At 39.0% G+C, this 19,176-nt stretch overlaps 1 protein-coding gene across 6 annotated transcripts in view; it reads right to left on the bottom strand.

Moving 5' to 3' along the window:
- The window catches only part of DIP2C (disco interacting protein 2 homolog C), a 329,448-nt gene that overhangs the window by 45,871 nt on the left and 264,401 nt on the right, over positions 1-19,176 (bottom strand). For all 6 annotated transcript variants that reach the window (XM_054815993.1, XM_054815996.1, XM_054815990.1 and 3 more), the window contains 7 exons: positions 17,225-17,334; positions 16,351-16,431; positions 12,490-12,613; positions 10,571-10,692; positions 7,745-7,856; positions 7,516-7,625; positions 4,595-4,725 (listed from right to left, as the gene is read on the bottom strand). In XM_054815993.1, coding sequence (XP_054671968.1) covers positions 4,595-4,725; positions 7,516-7,625; positions 7,745-7,856; positions 10,571-10,692; positions 12,490-12,613; positions 16,351-16,431; positions 17,225-17,334 — 790 coding nt within the window. The remainder of the gene's footprint in view (positions 1-4,594; positions 4,726-7,515; positions 7,626-7,744; positions 7,857-10,570; positions 10,693-12,489; positions 12,614-16,350; positions 16,432-17,224; positions 17,335-19,176) is intronic.

The raw sequence follows: 19,176 nt of genomic DNA, 5'->3' as shown, positions 1-19,176 counted from the left end.
AACTACATAGAATCATAGACTGGTTTGGGTTGGAAGGGACCTCAAAGATCATCTAGTTCCAACCCCCCTGCCATGGGCAGGGACACCCTCCACTAGACCACGTTGCCCGAAGCCCCATCCAGCCTGGCCTTGAACACTTCCAGGGAGAGGCCCTCCACAGCTTCTCTGGGCAACCTGTGCCAGTGCCTCACCACCCTCACAGAGAAGAATTTCTTTCTAATATCTAACCTAAATCGACCCTCCTTCAGCTTAAACCCATTACCCCTTGTCCTGTCACTCCATGCCCTTGTAAACAGTCCCTCTCCAGCTTTCCTGTAGGCCCCTTCAGGTACTGGCAGGCTGCTCTAAGGTCTCCCAGGAGCCTTCTTTTCTCCAGGCTGAACAATCCCAACTGTCTCAGCCTGTCTTCACAGGAGAGGTGCTCCAGCCCTCTGATCATCTTCGTGGCACTCCCCTGGACTCACTCCAACAGCTTCATGTCTTTCTTGTACTGGGGCCCCCACAGCTGGATGCAGTACTCCAGGTGGGGTCTCACAAGAGCGGAGTAGAGGGGCAGGATCACCTCCCTCGACCTGCTGGTCACACCTCTTTTGATGCAGCCCAGGACACGGTTGGCTTTCTGGGCTGCAAGCGCACATTGTTGGGTCATGTTGAGCTTCTCATTCACCAACCCCAAGTCCTTCTCCTCAGGGCTGCTCTCAATCCATTCTCTGCCCAGCCTGACACAACTTGAACTTGGGGTGCTCAAGGACATTTCAACACAAAAATCCCTTTATCCAAATACTTAAAGCAGGTGAGCAAGATTTAAAAATTGGTTATGTTCACATCCTTCGCTTTCCAGGTCAGAATTACCCTTTTCTGAGGTGGCATTTAGGCTTCTTTATGCAATCTTGCCTTTATTTTGCTATAAATGGGCTGGAAATTGGGTGAAATGCTCATGCCTGCCAGATATCTTCAAGTTAGCATAAAAAACCCTAACAATAATTAATGAGTCCTAGCACACTGAAGTTTTCTACAATGCAGTTCTCATGCTAATGCTGCAATTCCTTTCTTACTTCTTGCACAGTTCCACTTGTTTGCTTAACGAGAAACCTTGCAGTCTCTTGCTGCAGAAGCTACTCAGCAGCACCACTGGGGACTTCAGTTTGTGGCTACAGAACAGAGGCAGCAGGAGCAGGACAGGAGAAAGCCACTTCACTGCACCTCACCTGGAAATCCTTCCCAGGACCATTTTATAGCATTCGTGCTATTCATTACATGGCCACTGTGGACCAGAAAATTCAGTTCCTCTGGTCCAGTCTGATTGTTACTGACTTGCACTACTACAATCTCAGCTTCTGGGAATATATATAAAATTTATTTAAAATTATTAATGTATTTAATTTTAATTTCAGCAAGGACATTTCTATCTTCCAGTAGTAAAAGTAGAACTGCAATGTGGGTTGGCTTAGCTGGACTAAAATGGAGGGAAAATTCTTATTCTACTGCATCACTCAGCAACTATGAGTTAAGTGAATCCTCACTAACGAACTATAGAATTCTCTATTCTGCCCCACAGTGAGCAGCACTAAGATAGGGACATCTTAATTTCAGGAAGCATTTTTGAACATTGGGATTTAGTATTAACTTTTTTTTTTACATTGGAGGACACTTAATTTTCTTTTCTTTTAAAGAATGTAATACATTTTAAAGTGTAATGCAATGCAAGTTAGAATACTAGGATAACCCTCTCAGAATGCATAAATTAATTATTAAAAACACAAAAATAATGTATTCTTTTATTACGTCATTAGTAAGAACCTGTTATAAATTAGGAAGTTTGAGGTTTGTGAACTCACATGGCGCTGATGACTTCTGCCACAACCAGGACGTGCTGTTCAATGACAAAGGTTCCAAGGAAACCCTGCTGGAGCATGCAGCCGGTTTAGAGGGAATGTGGTAAATCCCCTTTTTTTTTTAATGTATTGCTCTGCTTTGCAAGGTTTCTTTTCTTTATTATTTTATACCCTTTAGGCCATAAAATAATAAATTAAAAAAAAATAAAAACTTTGCAAAACTATGCAATATATTCCAAACTTACCAAAGGGCTGGCTCCGTGCTCCAGCAGCTTTCCTAAGTAGCTTTGACCTCACAGAATGGGGCATTCTGGGGCACCACAGTGGAGCAGCCCAGCACAACGTCTAAACACCTACAACAGGGATACAAGGTTAGTTTTTCTTTCAATGCCTCCTTTGGTCTAGTTAATAACGGGATTAAAATGTACTTGTCATTTTAACTGCACCCAGCACAGGAGGTTGCCTTCTCCCTGCTGGGCTCCTAAAACGAACAGTTCCTATTTAACTCTCGAAACCCCCTAGCTGATCAAAAATTGAAGATCTAACTTCATTTCCATATGCCATTGGAAGTATTAATTTAGTTAATGGGAGTGGTGACAGAGAAACATAACTTTACAGTAGAATCCTCTGAGGTAGAAATCTGGGTTGTAAAATGTTGGGGAGGATTTGGGTATGCTAAACTACAAAGAGTAAAATGCAAAGTTGCAAAGTTTTAAGTTATGAAGAGTAAGAGTCTAATAACCTCCAGGATGTATTTTTTGCTATCACATCAAATAATACTCATTTCTAAAATAGTAATGAAATGGAAATTAAGTTTGTAAGTGGAATTAATGAAGCTGTATCTGATGTCAGCTTTCTCTAAATGACAGTTGCAATTCTAGCAGCCTGCAATTTTTCTGGTTTTATAGAACACGAGATCAGTGGCAAAGAAGAGATTGACACGATGGTTCATAAGATTAGAGTGTTGCTGGCCTGATCTCAGTTCCTTCAACTCCCTCGTTTCCTTTCTCTTCTTTGAAAATGGTATAACATTTTCTATTCCGTCTATAAGCTACAGAGGGGCACAGACCTTGATTGTTTTCTCCCAAAAGCTTGCTCTCTTATTCACTTGCCAGTCATAAACAATCTTCTCCTAAAAGGCTGAATACTATCAGTACTGGGAAGGACCTAGGGGCAGCAAATGCTTATTTGTTGCAAATATGCTTCTGGAAGAAACAAAAGTTTCTGCTTTCAGGAGAGTCATGGGCAACAGAAATTACCAAGGTTTTGGACAACATTTATCTGTATTTTATGGCTTTATAATGATGTTGCATAGAAGTTATTTGTGGATGCTCCATGTCCCAGCGTTATCCCATACAATAATGCACTCTGTAGCAGAACTCTCCTACGGTGCTCTGCAGCCCATCCCTGGACTCACTGAATGCATCATGGCAGATTTGGCTTAGCCCCCAGCAGAGAACAGTGCTGACAACAGGGCATGCTGGAACACGTGACTCTATACAAGAAATATTCAACTGACTTAAAAAGTCAACATTTTAAAAATTTAGGAGTGATTTAATTAAAATCTCAAAATTTCTGAAAGGTTTTCTGCGGTTTTTGCAACCTCAATATTTTTATTTTTGTGTTGGGGAAATAAGACATTGAAAAAATGAGTTTTCAAAACAGAAATCTCTAATCCCTATGTAAAATCTGAAATACTATTAGGGCAAGTATAGTTTAAATCAAGAAAGACTGATCAAAAATGAATATGATAATACTGTTAATCTTTGACCCATTTAATATTTAACAACATGTATTTTAAAAGAGCAACAAAACAGGCCAATAGCCTACTTTTACAGAAACAGTACTTGCTGAAAACAAATTGTTGCAGTTGTTATCAAAGAGTGCTTCCTTCAGGTATTTAGTAAATTGGTAAAAAGTTTATCCAGAGTATTTTTGTTGCCTTGGATTATCTTGATTTTAGTAACTAAAAATAGCAGTACTGCTAACACCAAAGAACTTTCTACGGAGTGAGCAAAAATGTTAGACTTCTGTGACTCTAAGATGTCTTCATAAAAATGTGCTCCATTAACACCCCCATAGCTCTTTCCCTTTGCCTCTGCATCAACCCAGTGAAGTTAAAAAAAAAAAAAAGAAAGAAAAAAATCGATGGAACTGCTTTCAGTGCTGAACTGTGACTTCCCTGGAGTATAGAGATTGACAGAATTGTTAAATTTCTAAACTTCTTATTAACAAAAAAAGCTGATTCACATTTCACTAGAAATTTTTTTTTCTGATAGCTTTGCTACTGCTGTAGAAGTAACCCTCTGCAAGAAAAGACACTTCCACGTTTCTGCAAAAATCATATCCATAAGTCCCACAAATGAGGAAGTCCCCGATATCTACTCGTGCTTTCAGATTAGAGAATAAAAAGAGGACACCAGGAAACCACTTCGTTAAGGTAATATTGGTAGAGCGCTGCCTTCATCAAATAAAGCTAGCTGGACTCTGCAGAGACAGCAGTAAAACAGCAGGAGGTCAATGAGCAGCCATGCTGATGCTCTGCACTCGTAAGTCTAAATACCTATGGCCATGCCCCACTCAAACAAAGCATATTCTCCGTACAGCACTCTCCATGCATCCTCCAGCAATTCCAATTGCCTATGTCAGTCCCAGAGGTATTGTCTGTTCTTCCCATCCTTTTATCACTCACATCATCTGGTTTGTTGTGTTACAGCATAATGGAAACGGTATTTCAAAAGCATGAGGAGAAATCTCACCTGCAGAGGCACCAGAGGACAAACCCAAGTCCACAGTAGGGGTCCAAGCAGATAGCGACTTCTCTGGAGGGGTAAAGCTCACACTGCAGCTTAATAGAACGACAAAAGGCACTAGTGGCTGCATGAGACATCTGAAAGACAACAGCAAAGTAATGAAAATGATCAACTATGTCATTCGGAAGGCTCATTCCCAAACTGCAGCAAGGGCTTAAATCAGTTACATGATAAAGAAAACAAATAAATACTGACTTTGTGCTCAGTGTAAACACACATGTAATTTATATCTAAGAAACCATAATTTTCCTTCAAGAGGGCATCCAAATAACCGTGAAAGGGGAGGGGAGACAGAATGACGGATAAGTTTGAAGAGATTTAGGGAGAAAGCTGCGAGTGGTTTAAAGATGTGCTCCAAGCTATATACAAAGCTAATGATAACAAACTAAACTTTCTGGAAGAACAAAGGAATGAATGACTGCATGATCTGAATGAAGTATTTTTTTGATCATCAGTAACATATTTCTAAGTACATATTTCTTAACACAATAAATAAAAAATGCCATTGCACTTTTTAAATTGAAGAGGATTTTGCAGGCAAAATGGTTGTAAGGACCTAAACATTCAGCGATAAAGATCCCCAATAAACTTAGTAAAGGTTCTGTAAAACGTCTTTAAGTTATCCAGCTCCTACTTGAGAATCAGGCTCTTAAAATCTTGGTAAGAAAGCTCTCAGAGATAAAACAAGCAGAAAGTAGAAACAAAAAACCTGATCAAAAGTAAATTCTTCAGATTTTTTTTTCCAGTGTTAGGAAGTTTCCCACACTCACACATCCTGGCTTAGAAGTTCTAACTACAGTGGGAACAGAATTACATCTTTCAATCTTTGTCCTCTCTGTTAATAACAAGAAAGATACCCATGTTAGAAATACAGCCTGGACAGGATTTAACTCATCTAACCTTTGATCTCTGCCACACACTGAGCTAGTTGCCTTATATACTGTTAGAGTCAATGGAGGGGAACAGGCACTTGGAAGGTAAAATTTATTTGATTTAAAGGTAAACAGGGGAATAAAGCTCCAGAAATGACCTTTTCTCCCTTGCCAATAAGAGCCATAACTGAGACTGGACACGTTCCAAGTGATGCAAAAGGACCAGCTCAAAACAGGTGGCCACACAGTGATCATCTGCAGTTTTCAGAGATTAATTCTACTCTAGCTGAATCAAGACCACTTTTTCACACAGGATTAAACTGAACTCTATAGGTCCAGAAGTGGTATTATTCTGTGAATTTTTACACCATACTGGGTGCAAGCTATTGAAAAAGTTGAGAGTAAACGCAAGTGGGATCTACCTCTTCCAAAGTGATTACAAAACATTTATCAACTTTTTAGAAGCCACGTAAGTTGTTTAGCCATTTTTTTAATTTAGCACCACTGCATTATGAATATAAGCCTTGTGGCCTCTTACGATCCTTTTAGAATTAATTAATCACTAGTGATGAGCTAGTAGATGGTAACTGTTTACATAAACCTGCTGAGTCAGTGATCTGGAGGCTCTGTGACCCAGATATCAGAAGTTAATCAAGAATTCCTTGACAGATTTATCTGGATTTCCCTTCAGCCACATTAAGAAAAGGTTTTTCGACTTGCCCTGCCTTTGACTATCTTCAAAGCTCTCCAAATACTGACTTTGCATAGTCAGGAGTCATTTCTGCAAGTCTGATAAGGTGGAATCCAGACTTGATTTAATATGGATGACTGCATCTGAAACAATCATTTAAGGCTCCCTTTAGAAGAAATGAAGACTTATGTGACATTCACCCCATTCAAAAATAGATGTTTCAGATAAGTCAGATAAATTACACCCTAAAAGCCCCTGCTTCTCTCTGTTGATTATTGAGGAGCCCAATGACTAGTCCACATCTGTAGGCACTGTAGCTATTTAAAGTTAGATGAAATGAATCTTCCAGGAATGTACAATATGTGACCATCAGCCAGCTCAGTCATTTAACCGTCAGTCAACCTCGGGCTGGTCACTTCACTATTCTGTGCTTCAAATTCTCCAACTGAAAACTGGGGGAAAAAAGGTGCTTGCTTTGTTTATAAAGCATGCTGACAGCTTCTGAAAATAGATGGATGATGTGAAAGAGTATGAGGAATTCAATATAGGCTGTAAGTGTGATACATCAGCAGAGATTGCTGAAGTAATCATAATCCTTGGATATGGAACAGATAGGAGTAAGGAAGTAACAGGTAAGAATAAGAGAATGATTTTACCTCTGCCTGCTTGTTGGTGAAACCAACACCGGAATAACAGGTAAGTTAGCAGCTAGGTAAAACAGCTTTGATGAACTGCAGCTAGAGTAGAGAGTTGGAGAAAATGGCAGAATAGAGATTTAAAGAACTCAGGATGCCTGAGCTCATCAAACAAATTCATCTTCTGCTGCTTACTCTACTATTGTACCAGGTGAATATACCAGAGACGGTAGCAGTTCCCTTAATTGCATGGAGAGAATATTGAAAAACAATAACCAGCAGTTGAGTTGCAATAAGGAGGAAACAATGAATGGACACTGGAACAAGTAGAAAAAGGATGACTGAGTCTCATTTTCTTCATAAAATAGAAATAATAGATGTGTCAGTTAGATGTGCTTCAGGCGGACAAGTTAGCGGGCTATCCGCAGGGGTACCGGAATGAAATTTTTAGTCTGAAGAGGAGGAGAGGGCCTAAACTCACCACACACAGTACCGTACTGAGTACAGAAGAATCAATTTAATGTTAATGGAATCAAAGAATGACTGCAAGGGAGGAAGCAATTCAATATCTATTAACAAAAATAAAGAGGAGTTACAAATCAGGATCAATGTACCACCTGCCAGCCAGGCGTGATAGCAGAAATGCCAGCTTTAACAAGAAGTCCCTACCTTTACCCCTGCTAGCATGCCAGTTGTGGAGACACTGAAGTCAAGGTAAGCAAGCGTTTCAGGGTTAGAAGGTTTGTAGATCTGTGCAGGCCGCTTCTTTGGCAAATCATCTAGTGAAAACAGAGAAAGAAAATGTGTGTATCTTACTCCCATGACAGAGAGACCTCTGAGTGTTTGACAAATACAATGATAAAAGAAGACACAGAGGTCCCCTAGCCTCAGTACTCACCTGTATCTAGTACCGGAGGCCATGTTCTGACATCCACCGCTGCTGCCGCCTCTCGTGACCGTAACAATTTACATATTAATTGTGTAGTCATTAAGCAGGCAGAGCGGCTCACCTAGGAATGTAAAAATAAATAATAATGCAATGGGATATTGATTATTTCTCCCATGAAAATGAGCAAGACCATGATTTATTTTCTGCCAGAACAGAACACAGGTATATTAGTCTTACGTTTTCCAATCAGGAGGTGGAAAGATGCACAAAAAATGCAGCTCACAAAGCAGACAAAGTCATGTGAGTTTTACAAATTACACAAAAATTGCACTTTGAGAAGAGCGTTGTAATGAAATTAAAGGCACCTTAATAGTGAGAATGTGACTCTTCTAACACATTTTATCAGTTATCAACCCAGCATGTCAGTACAGAAGACTATGACCAAAACATTTCCCATGTGATGGTAATATATCTTGGTTTATAAACAATATTTTCACATAAATCAAAACCTAGCCTGACATTTATATAAATAATTTTACTATCTTACGTCGATTTTATGTTAGTCATATATTTCTAATTCCTGTGCTAGTGATAAACCACTGGGAACTCTTCTGATATTGGCAACACTAGCTCTAGACCAGAAATTGTGCAAGTGGTACTAAGAAATGAAATGGTGAGTTTACTGCAAATACCACCTGCACTGAATTTTAGATGACACATGCTGAAGGCATTCTCCTTTTAGATTTGCTATTTTTAAAAATTGAGAAGTAGCAACTACGAGAATATTTCTTACTGATTATAAAAGTTAATATACCTAAGGAAATGTTCAAACATAAATATGAATGCTGTTAATCACTGAAGATAGTACAGGGGAAAAACTGAAAAGGCAGCATCATTCTTCTTTTCCCCACACTTTGAGAATCTGTGCAAATATTGGGTTTTTGTTGGGTTTTTTTTAAGGAATTCAAAACATTTCATTGCACACTGAATTTCCACCTTTCAACCTACAGATACCAGTAACCATATGTACAGTAAATTTTACGACTGAGTAGAAAAGATGAGCTTCTGTTGACAGTAATCTCATGGAGGTCAACTTTACAGAGCACATGAGGAAATTAGGAGCATACAAGCACTGACCCAAGCTCTACTTACTTCCTCTAACGCCATGATTTCCCTGTATGGACAATCTAAATATTTCAAACTAAAAGTCAAGACAAATGAAGCCACTGTAGCATCCCTCAATCCAATCTTGTCACTGTCATGGCAAGACAAGGCAATTCTTACATAGCTAATCTTAATCTATGAAAATCTTGACCTGGGACATAGTGAAGCCATAAAACAAAAGGAATTTCAAGAGTTGGTGGTTACTGGCCCTCTCAGGAATTGTATTGTCTTGAAGATCAGGAGATTCATTAAAATACAGAATGTCCATGCCCAGAGAATAGCAAGTTGAAGGTAAACACGTAGGGATGGTGGGAAGGAGGAAGAAGACATCTTAGCTACAGGTTAGCAACTGCTCGAGATAGGGCTCACCAATGTTCAGTTATGTTTTACTACTACCAGTTCATCACCAAAATACAATTATGTAGGCCAAATTTTGCTCAGAAGTTATTCTTACTGTCTTCGAAAGGTGCTATGTAGACAATACAGCATGTCAGAGAAGGCTTTGAACCTATCACATCAGGAAATTTGTATGATTGCATTGGCAATGAAAGAAGAGCCTCAATATTTTAATTTCTACAAGGTCATCCCTCTCCAAAATGAAAGAAAATCTTGTGTAAAACAGGGCTGAGAGGCTTTTAAGTCAAACTGGCATGAATATGGCTAAGAAATGTAAACATTTTATTTAAAGTTAGTCTGTTGAAGGGACAATGATTACAAGTCAGCTTAGGCCTGTCCTAGTTTTTCATCATGAAACCAAACAGATCTAGTTGGGCTATTAAACATCAAATGAAAAACAAAATAACACATTTTACATCACTTCTCTAATTTTAACAACTGATCTTTAAAAACTGTGAGTGCCAAAATATTAAATAATGAGAACCCTGATGACAATAGGACAATTTCTCATACCTTTACTGATACTTTGTGGCATCTGATGTCATAAGGAAAGCCACAAATTATAACTATCTCTAGACTTATTACTTGAAAATATCAACATTAATTAGAAATGTTAAAATCACATTTGTTTCAACTTGTTTTTGCAGAGACTCAGAATTCCATTCAATAGGTTAGAAACTGCCAGGTGTAAAAGGCTATCTCTTTGCAACCATTTTATTTCCCTCAGTAACAAGCACAATGCAGTTATTTACGTGCAACAAAGACTAAACATTATTAGATAAAGCCAAACTACCAAAACAAAGCACTGAATGAAAAAGTCTGAGTAACACTTCTATGGATGAAACAAATTTCTAACCAACATCTTCACAACAGAACTTTGAAATTGCTTCAAACTGCAAAACAATTAGATGTACAGAGCTGAGCACAAATCACAATGAGGTCAAGCTAAGCTTTCCATTGGGATTTTTCCCAATAGTCAGTGTAGCGTTGCCAGGTGAGGAATCCCACCATTCTTGGCATATAGCTAAACACAAGAACGCACTTCAAATATATTTCTTGAAAGGAGTAGCATAACTGTGGCAAAATGTGACAGCAGAAGTCAGAAGGTTGTGTGCTGACAAGCAGTGTTGACTCTGCAACACATTGAAGTTCTGAATCTTTGGAAGGAATACAACTCTTCAACCTACACCATCACTCACTGAAGTTACCATTCCTAAAGATACGCAAATCCATCGCCCATTTAATCTACTTGTGCACTTGCAGGTGTCTGCTCACCTCCACAATCATCTTCACTGTAGGTAACGTAGTAGCTATGTTCTGAGGATGTGGAGGTCGAACTGTTATTGGCACACAGCCTGCATACAGGCATCCATAAAATGCGGCAATCAGGTCTATTCCTGCATGAAGAACAAAACAAAAATCCTCCCCTGAAAATCAAATAATGTAATCACAGACACCTATGTCAGCATAAATATTACTTGGAACTCAACTCAGAAGGTTAAATGAGCGACTAAGCCCTTTAACAGACTTCTTTTTCAGCCCCTTGTCAGTATTTGTTCAGCTTCACTGAATCCTTTCAATTGTACTGTTCTTCTGAGCATGAAAAACCAAAGGCGACACACAAAGCTACAGCCAGATACCATCCTTTAGGTGAACTCCACTTTTATGATCAGGAACAAACCTGTTAAAAAGACTGATTTCTACAGATTAATTATCTTCCTAAATTTACATTTATAGACAAATCAGAGTCTGCAAAAGAGGGATGCCCCAGCAAAAGGATGAGGTAGGATGATGCCTGTTCCTATCAGCTGCAGAAAGAACATCTGGAGGTTTCATTAAATGCTGTCTTTCTCATGTAATTTTTAACCTCAGATATGCAGCTTTGACTTATCTACCTGAAATTTTACAGTAAAAAAGGGAGTCATGATTTTGAAATCCTGCTTCTAACATAAAATTAGGTGTTGTTCTATAACAATATTGACTGCAGGTGACAGATTGTGGACAGCAAACTTCAGGCTATCCAAAGATCCCTTGAACACTGTTGTTTGATAGCTCCCTGGTGCTGTGCACAGGCTGTGATAAGATGACAATGGGGGCTGTTTTATTCTTTCTGTGCAAAAGGACCTGCAGTACTGGTAGGTTATTGTTCCTTCAATAAAATGCTTTATTCATGGGAAGTGAAATACACAAAATAAAAACTTAAGTTTAAAATACTAGGGTTTTTTTGTGGAAAAGGTTTTCTCATCTTAACTTTGAGGAATTACTCCTATAAACTATAAAGATTTAACCAGTATCTTGCAGCCCTTACAAACTAAATATCACAATACAGACCTTAAATCAGACTGTTTACTTCACCAACACACATGAAATGCTAAAGATAAAAGAGCAGCACTAGATCAGAAATAATTTCAAGCAAATGTCAAACATGGTATCAGTTAATATAAGTTTAAAAGCCCTTATGTCAAAGGATAAAAATCCAAGCCACAGAGAGCTGTCTAGGTCAAAGATCTGTAGAGAAAATAGTGATTATAATTTGGTCTTTCTTAATCATCTGTATATATTTATTCATCATATTTCTACTCTAAAAAAACATGGATTACTTCCTAGGTATTGCTGCTTTACCCTCATCAAATGCAGCACTTCCAAGAGGAAATTGCCCAGAGAAGCTGTGGATGCCCCCTCCCTGGAAGTGTTCAAGGCCAGTTTGGATGGGGCTTTGGGCAACCTGATCTAGTGGAGGGTGTCCCTGCCCATGGCAGGGGGGGTGGAACTAGATGGTCTTTGAGGTCCCTTCCAACCCAAACCACTCTGTGATTCTATGAATTTGACAGATGAATCTAAGAACACTGAGCAGATGGAATATTTTAGCAGAACTGTGTGCTCATAAAATAGCGTATTTCCAGCAAATTAAAAGAAAAGCAACAATTAAATCTGACTGCTTATAAGAGACAGATTTTAGAAACACAGATTAATTTTAATCTGAACCCAAAGAAATAACATCTATGTGCATACACAAAGAGAAATTCTTTTAAGTATGTTTGGCTAAATTTAAAGAAATGTATACAAGGCAAATATTTTGTGTTTTGCCAATTAACACGGTTTACAGATTGGTAACACCACCAATGCAGCACCATTCTAAAGGATCTTGATAAACTTTCAGGACTACCAAGGCAGCGAACATGGCAGTTCTTTACCTGGTGGGTAAACCAAAGCCACATGGTCTCCATCTTGTAAATGTCCCCTTTCCATCAACATGACAGCTATCTTCTCGGCTCGTTTATGTAGCTGGACACATGTTAGAGAGTTGGCTATTGTTCCCTGCACAGGAAGAAAGATAAATGTCACAGAAGATAATGCAATGTGCTGAAACTCTATTTTCCTCTGCACCTTAGAAGTTATTGGATGAGGTGCAGCCACAATATGTCACGCAATCAACTTAAATACAGAAACCTTCAGCCTTATGCCAAACCGTAGTTGGAAGAAAAAAGATGTTTGTAAAGCAGAGGAACGTTCTCTCTTCCTTTCTCTGTACCCTCTGCCCTCAACAGTGTTTTTGCTCTAACCAGGAGAGTACAGTAGTATGGTAATATCCTGCCCGTGTAACCTGTACTTCCCTTGCTACACAGGCAGCATTCCTGCTATGGCCAGGAAAGTGCCTCTATGGTCTCTGCAGCAATCTGGAGAATCTGTGGACAGCAATCCTGAAAATTGTACTTCATTGTCTGCACGCTGGAGTGAAGCCAAATGGCACAGCAGAAATACTTTATAAGACAAGAGACAAAAGACACAGAAGAAAACAATACTTTGCGACGGGGAAAAGAATTAGTCTGGAACAAAAGCTAAGCACACGCATATAAATGAAATAAAGGCAGGCATTTGTCGAATTTGAGTAACTCTGGTCAGCATGAAAAAAGAAGGCGAAGTGACAATATGCTACAGAGTTTGGCTTTTTGAAGCACTTCAAATAGCGCTAACCCAAAATTTCAAACAGATACAGTGCTTTAAACTGGATGTGTGTTATGGTTCTTGCATTTCCTAAATATATATATGTGTGTGTATATATGCACACACACAAATACACATTTAGAGAAATATATACATAAAATTCACTACCACGGCTGACACCTCAGAAGAGAAGTCTAAAAATGAACGTGCAGGACATGCTGACTGTGGCTAGATCTGGTCTGGCCAGGTCTGGGCTGAGATAAAGGGACAGGGCAGTATGGGAAGGGCTGCACCTCTGCTTCTGCACCCGTTCTGTGGAAAAAGAGGATTTCAGTCTCCAGTATGGCTATGATATACCTGGCACCTATCACAAGCACTAAGTTCATTTAAAAATAGGGAGCCTGAAAAGATTGTGGGAAAAACAGTTAAGAATATATACATATATATACACACACACTTAAAAAGACCAATGTATGAAAAATGCAATGCAATGCTATCAGAAATATTGTTTCACTATCCTTATTAAGAGAGAAAGCAAGAAGGTCTACTGTTTTAAAGAAATATTCTTTACACTCTATTTTCACAAGGCAAGGAATAATAAGCATTTAGTCTGATTGCTGGTTTCTATCCACTATCACCACCCCACACACCGCCACAGTATATATGGACCACAAGCTTCAGAGGAGAGAGCAGTTTGGTAAAGGTCTAGCACTGGAAGTAGTGGTATGTCACCAGGCATCACTTGGCATTTACAAACTTTATTATAAACTGTTAACGAAGAGGACAACCGAACTGAAAATAAAATGGACAAAGTCAGGACTTAGCATTCCTCTCCACCATCTTCAGCAACCACACTTACTGAAATGCACTTCAGGCAATTTTCATCAGTCTTCTGAAAAATGTGGAGATAATTTCACTACGAAAGCTTCCTCTAAAGACATATGCAACTATATGGATGCTGGTCTAAAGAAGGCTTCCATCTGTCCAGCCCTAAATACGGCCAAAGTGACCTGAGGTGTGGGTGTCGTTGCCACTGTAGACCTGCCAGTAGGAATGTGCTTCAACTCTTTGCTCCTTCTTTCAAGAATTTGCCTGTTTGCATAGTCATGGGAAGAAGGACCCTTTATATCCCCACATACAAAAGAAGCACAGGCCTCACTGACAGAGAAAGGGAATTGCTGCAAATCATATAAATTTGCACAGAAGTTGTTTACATTAAAGACTTCTGGCACTTGTTGCACATGAACCAGTGGAAAGGCGGTTGTTTATATGAAGTGCAGGAAAGGAGAATCCTGTTGTTGGACAAGAATCATTGGCAAGCACCAGGCAACTATTCCCTTTGGGTCTTTTATATGAGGTATCCTGCAATGTAAAGGTTTTGCAATCCTTCATGACACACACTAAAAACAATGCACTGCGCTAATTTTTAAATATTGCAAATGCTCAAAAAGCTTGGGTTACAGGAAAGCACTAATCTCAGTGGATTTTTATCAGTCATCCACTGCAAGACGCCGGGATGTTTTAGAACAAAGTGTACAATGTGCAAGGAAGACAAAAAGGGAAAAGTTACAAACCAGAACTAAAATTCAAGATGGGTAATAAAACTTGCCTGGGCTAAACCCCACCAAATCTGTCCCTCCTTTCCATGAAACATTCAATCTCTCCATAAAGGATTCCATCTCTCAAATTTTGTATGATAAGATACTCCATGCTGAGAGAAATGGAGAAACTGAATTTCAAAGTTCAACTATTTTTCACTTCTATGGAATGATAAATTACTTCGTTAATCCTTGTTTTGCACATTGTGTCCTTGCCTCCCACTGTTTGAACCTTCTGCCAGCATGGGAAGTCTGGCTTTACTTAAAGCTCAAAAGCAACAGCCTGTGTGGAGGAGATGGGACGGTACATATCACTGTCTCCTTCTCACAGCATCCATGCTCCTCACTTACAGGACAGAACAATGCACTATTTTAATGGTGTAATATCGAATCTATAAACAGCACTGCCTCTCAAGTTTTCTACTTTGTCACAGACAACTACATTACTATTTCACTATTATCTGTCAAGTTGCATGTGTTCACATAATATTAGCTATTAATCTGAATTTTAAAAAGGTCATTTACTGACTTATGGGTAGCCTCAAACTGAACTTTGGTACCGGCACTGTAATACGGGCTGGGGAAGTGTATCCCGTAAATACAGTACACGGTCATTTCACAGAGGTTCACAAATCACTGGAGGTTTAGGAACCTATCCAAGTTGTGTCAGGACCACACGGGCTCAGACACCACCAGCTACTCCAGATGGCTCAGGGGAAGAGCACTATTCCAGGCCCCTCCTCACCCAGAGACCCTCACACGCTGTTTCCCAGTTTTGACAGATGTGTCTAGATGTACTGTGGTGGGATGATTTGAAATCAGACTTTCACTCTCTACAGTGGTCTTGGGAATTATTGGTTTGTCATCTACAATCATCTAGGAAGTCTGTAATCACCCACTCTTAATAAAGCCAAGTTCTGCACCACATGACATGCATTAATTAATTTTTGATAAGCAATGAAATGCTATGCCAGGCTGGCACCTCATGTGAGATTTATTAGTGATCCTCTGCAGACCTGGTTGGACTCTGGACATACCTCCTCTTCTCTTCACCTCCTTTCCCCATTCTCATACCTCACCCAGATGGTCCAGTCTCAAAAACAACAATTGTTGTTTTATTTAGGGAAAATGCTTTGATTTTGCCAAGCCTGTGCTTTTCAAATTGGAAATCAGGATGGTGAGCAGTATTAAATACTACTCCTCAGTATAGAAACGATCAGTATTGAAATAAATTTGGAGTGTCAGCTCACCCACAACATATATGTGGTGGAAAAAGAAATGAGAAATGTGTTAAGGCGTGCTGTCTGATACAAAAGCAATCTATATTTTGACAACTGGCAATGATTATTCTCTCTTCCTTTCTGCCTCAGTGAACATTAAGTATAACTGAGCAGTAATGGGAAAAGAAACAGAAAGGTCGCGTTCAGCCACAGCACAACCAGGTGCAGCTGAAATACCGATGTGCCATTTTCCATACCGCTGCCTGCCAGAGTAATGGTCTGAGCTTCTTACCCTGCAGTTGAGTAGAGTGTAAAGCACATGGTCGGGAGTGGTCTGAGCTCTCCACTGCAACACTTCTGAGAGGAAGAGGAACTAAAATAAAGCAGAGCAAGAGACAAGACACTAAACTTTTTGGCTTTAAAACCCAGATAACTATTTTTGCTAGTTTAGCTATGTCTGTCTTATTTATATGCTACATTTTACATCAATACCCAGAAGCACTAAACATGAATTAATTCTCTTGTCATCACACGTATTTATAGCAAGGTGCTTTTGCATGGTAGTAGCAGCCTCTCTGCAAGTGAAGCCACTGCTGGGATTATGATATATTACTACATATACTTTCAAAGCAATAAAACAGTTCTTACTGATCTCTCTGAATTTAAGCACAATTTTTTAGCTTCCTTTCTTTTTCTTACTATAAATACAGAAATATTTATACAGCTTAGAACTTTCTAATTTAATTACTCACATAAGTCCCCAGAAGAGCTGAATTTCAACTTAATTTTACAGGATCAAAATAACAACAAATAACGTCAGGACCATACACACAAACAAAATTCCCTGGACTTCATTTGAACTAGTAAAAAAGATATAATAGAGAGTGATTTCTAGTAGAAGCCCCATGAACACTTTCCATCATGTATGTTTGTTCTGTTGTTCCATGTAAAATTATAAAAAAAAATAAATTCCATACTAATGAAATGCAGCAATCCCTCTTCACACCTGTTTTATATTTATCTGTAAAAGGGTTCTGAAATATTTTAGTATGAATTAAAAAAAGCCATCAACAAATTCTGCATTAATAATAATACAACCTATGTACTGCTAAGTGTCCTGATGCTAACTAGCTAAACATAAGCCATATCAGAAAAGTTTAGCTTACCTTTCTGGCTTGGTCATTATCTTCTATTTGCCCCAAATCTCTACCACTGGCCTGTGCAATTCTTTTTCCAGAGACCAAGTTCCCCACCATCACAGAGGCAGGGCCAATTTCTACAATAAAGCAGAACGTGCTAAGTGCAATAAAAATCTTTCGCTTGTGGATGAAAATTCTTTTTATTTTTTTGCATTACATGGTATTTTCCTCATTGCTATCCACAACACCAAACCTTGAGCACATCTTTGGTTGATGGACCAGAAGTAGCTGGCAGACACATAGCCCTGGATTCATCCTCTCTAAACATATCTAAGTGAGGAGCCCATTTAGCATGGGCTCTCTACAGCCACATGACATGAGGAATCTTTGGAAAACTCAGTTCCTAATTCGGGCACGTCCACTCAAGTGCCTAAAACCAGATGAGATGTATCCAGGCTTCAGGGACAATGTTCCTATGTCTTCTGTTCCCTGGGCTAAGCTGCATCTCTATTAGCAATTCTGTAATGCTATAGACATGAAGTGACAAGGATCAGGAAGGCAGATGGTGCAGATGATAAAATATATGCAAGCCCTTTAGCTCAAGGTGGAGACTGAAGAAAAATAACTTAACTTTAGAAGAAAGGAAGATGTCACAGCTGACACTTCTCCATGAAGTGGATTTCACTGATGGTTTTTTGCTGCCATTAGGGAAAAATACCTGTCTCTCAGAAACCATTTATACTCATGTTAACTTTTGTTTTCTGCTTCTCCAGCACGGATTACTGATCAACTGCAAATGATACCAGGCTTTACTTCTAGTCTATGATGTCCAAGCTTTGTCTCTGTGATGGTATGTGGTGTAAGTGTCAAAACACAAGATATGTAAGTAACCAGGTAACGTACAACAAACAACATCTACAGACTACTCTGCTTTAAAAAGATGAAAGTAATATCCTCTGGGTATGTCACAACTATGCAAAATGGGAGAATGTGATGCTATCAATTTGGTTTCTGTGTTCCTGGCATTGCTTTTACCATAGTGATACATAATGTATACAGAACGTATCTGTAAGTATCTCCACTGCACTGATCCTAATTCAGTGACTACTTTGCAAAGCAGCAACAAGGAAATACCAAAGCGAGCACTGCAGTTAAAGGCTTCATTGCTTTTGTTATGTTAGTGGAAGTCACTGTTAACCTTTGACATTCCCAGTATCTGCAAAGTGAGATTATGGTTTTGGTTTCTGAAACATTTGTCCAAAGAAAGACAATTCTTAAAAAAAGAAACCATCTGACAGTTTTGGCAAACTTGCACTTAATTCATGGTGGATAGTCCCCATATTCGAGATTCAGAGGGTAAAAGCACTTCATATTCTAAGCTGGTTTTCAAAGTGGAAAGTAACACCACTTAGTCTAATGTAGCTGTATTCAGGTCTAAAGCCTGAGGCTACAGATCCAAAATCCTTGAAATGAATCTGAGTACTAAAATCTGAATTGGATTCAAAGTCAAAAATTTGCTAAAATTTGCTTGTTCATTGGGCATGAGTAACTAGCGTCTGGACTTCAGCAGTCTACAAGGACTTTCTCGGTCTCTTGAGTCAGTGCCTTTCTGTACCATTTCATCCAATATTCTTCATGAAGTGTGGCAGAACGTCTTAAGAACCATCTTAAAACTAGTTAGGGTTTTCCCTCAAATATACCTGCTGTAAGAATAATCCAGAACCTCTCTACTCAGGTAAAAACCTTTATCCTCATTCTTGGGTTCAATTTATTCATGACCAGTTTTTAAGTATTTGCTCCTCTTCCAACACTTATTTAGTGTCCTCAGTCCTCTTCCTCTCTATTTCTACTTTACAAACTTAGCCTTCAAATAAGCCAAGATTTTATCTTTCTCTGTTTCAGTCTCAGTCCATCCTCTTTAAACATGACTGACCAGGAATTTACAAAGAACTCCAGGTGCAGTCTCCACAGTACGTTGT

This window comes from Grus americana, chromosome 2 (assembly GCF_028858705.1).
Source record: "Grus americana isolate bGruAme1 chromosome 2, bGruAme1.mat, whole genome shotgun sequence".
Lineage (NCBI taxonomy): Eukaryota > Metazoa > Chordata > Aves > Gruiformes > Gruidae > Grus > Grus americana.
This window is presented reverse-complemented; position numbering and strand designations above follow the sequence as displayed.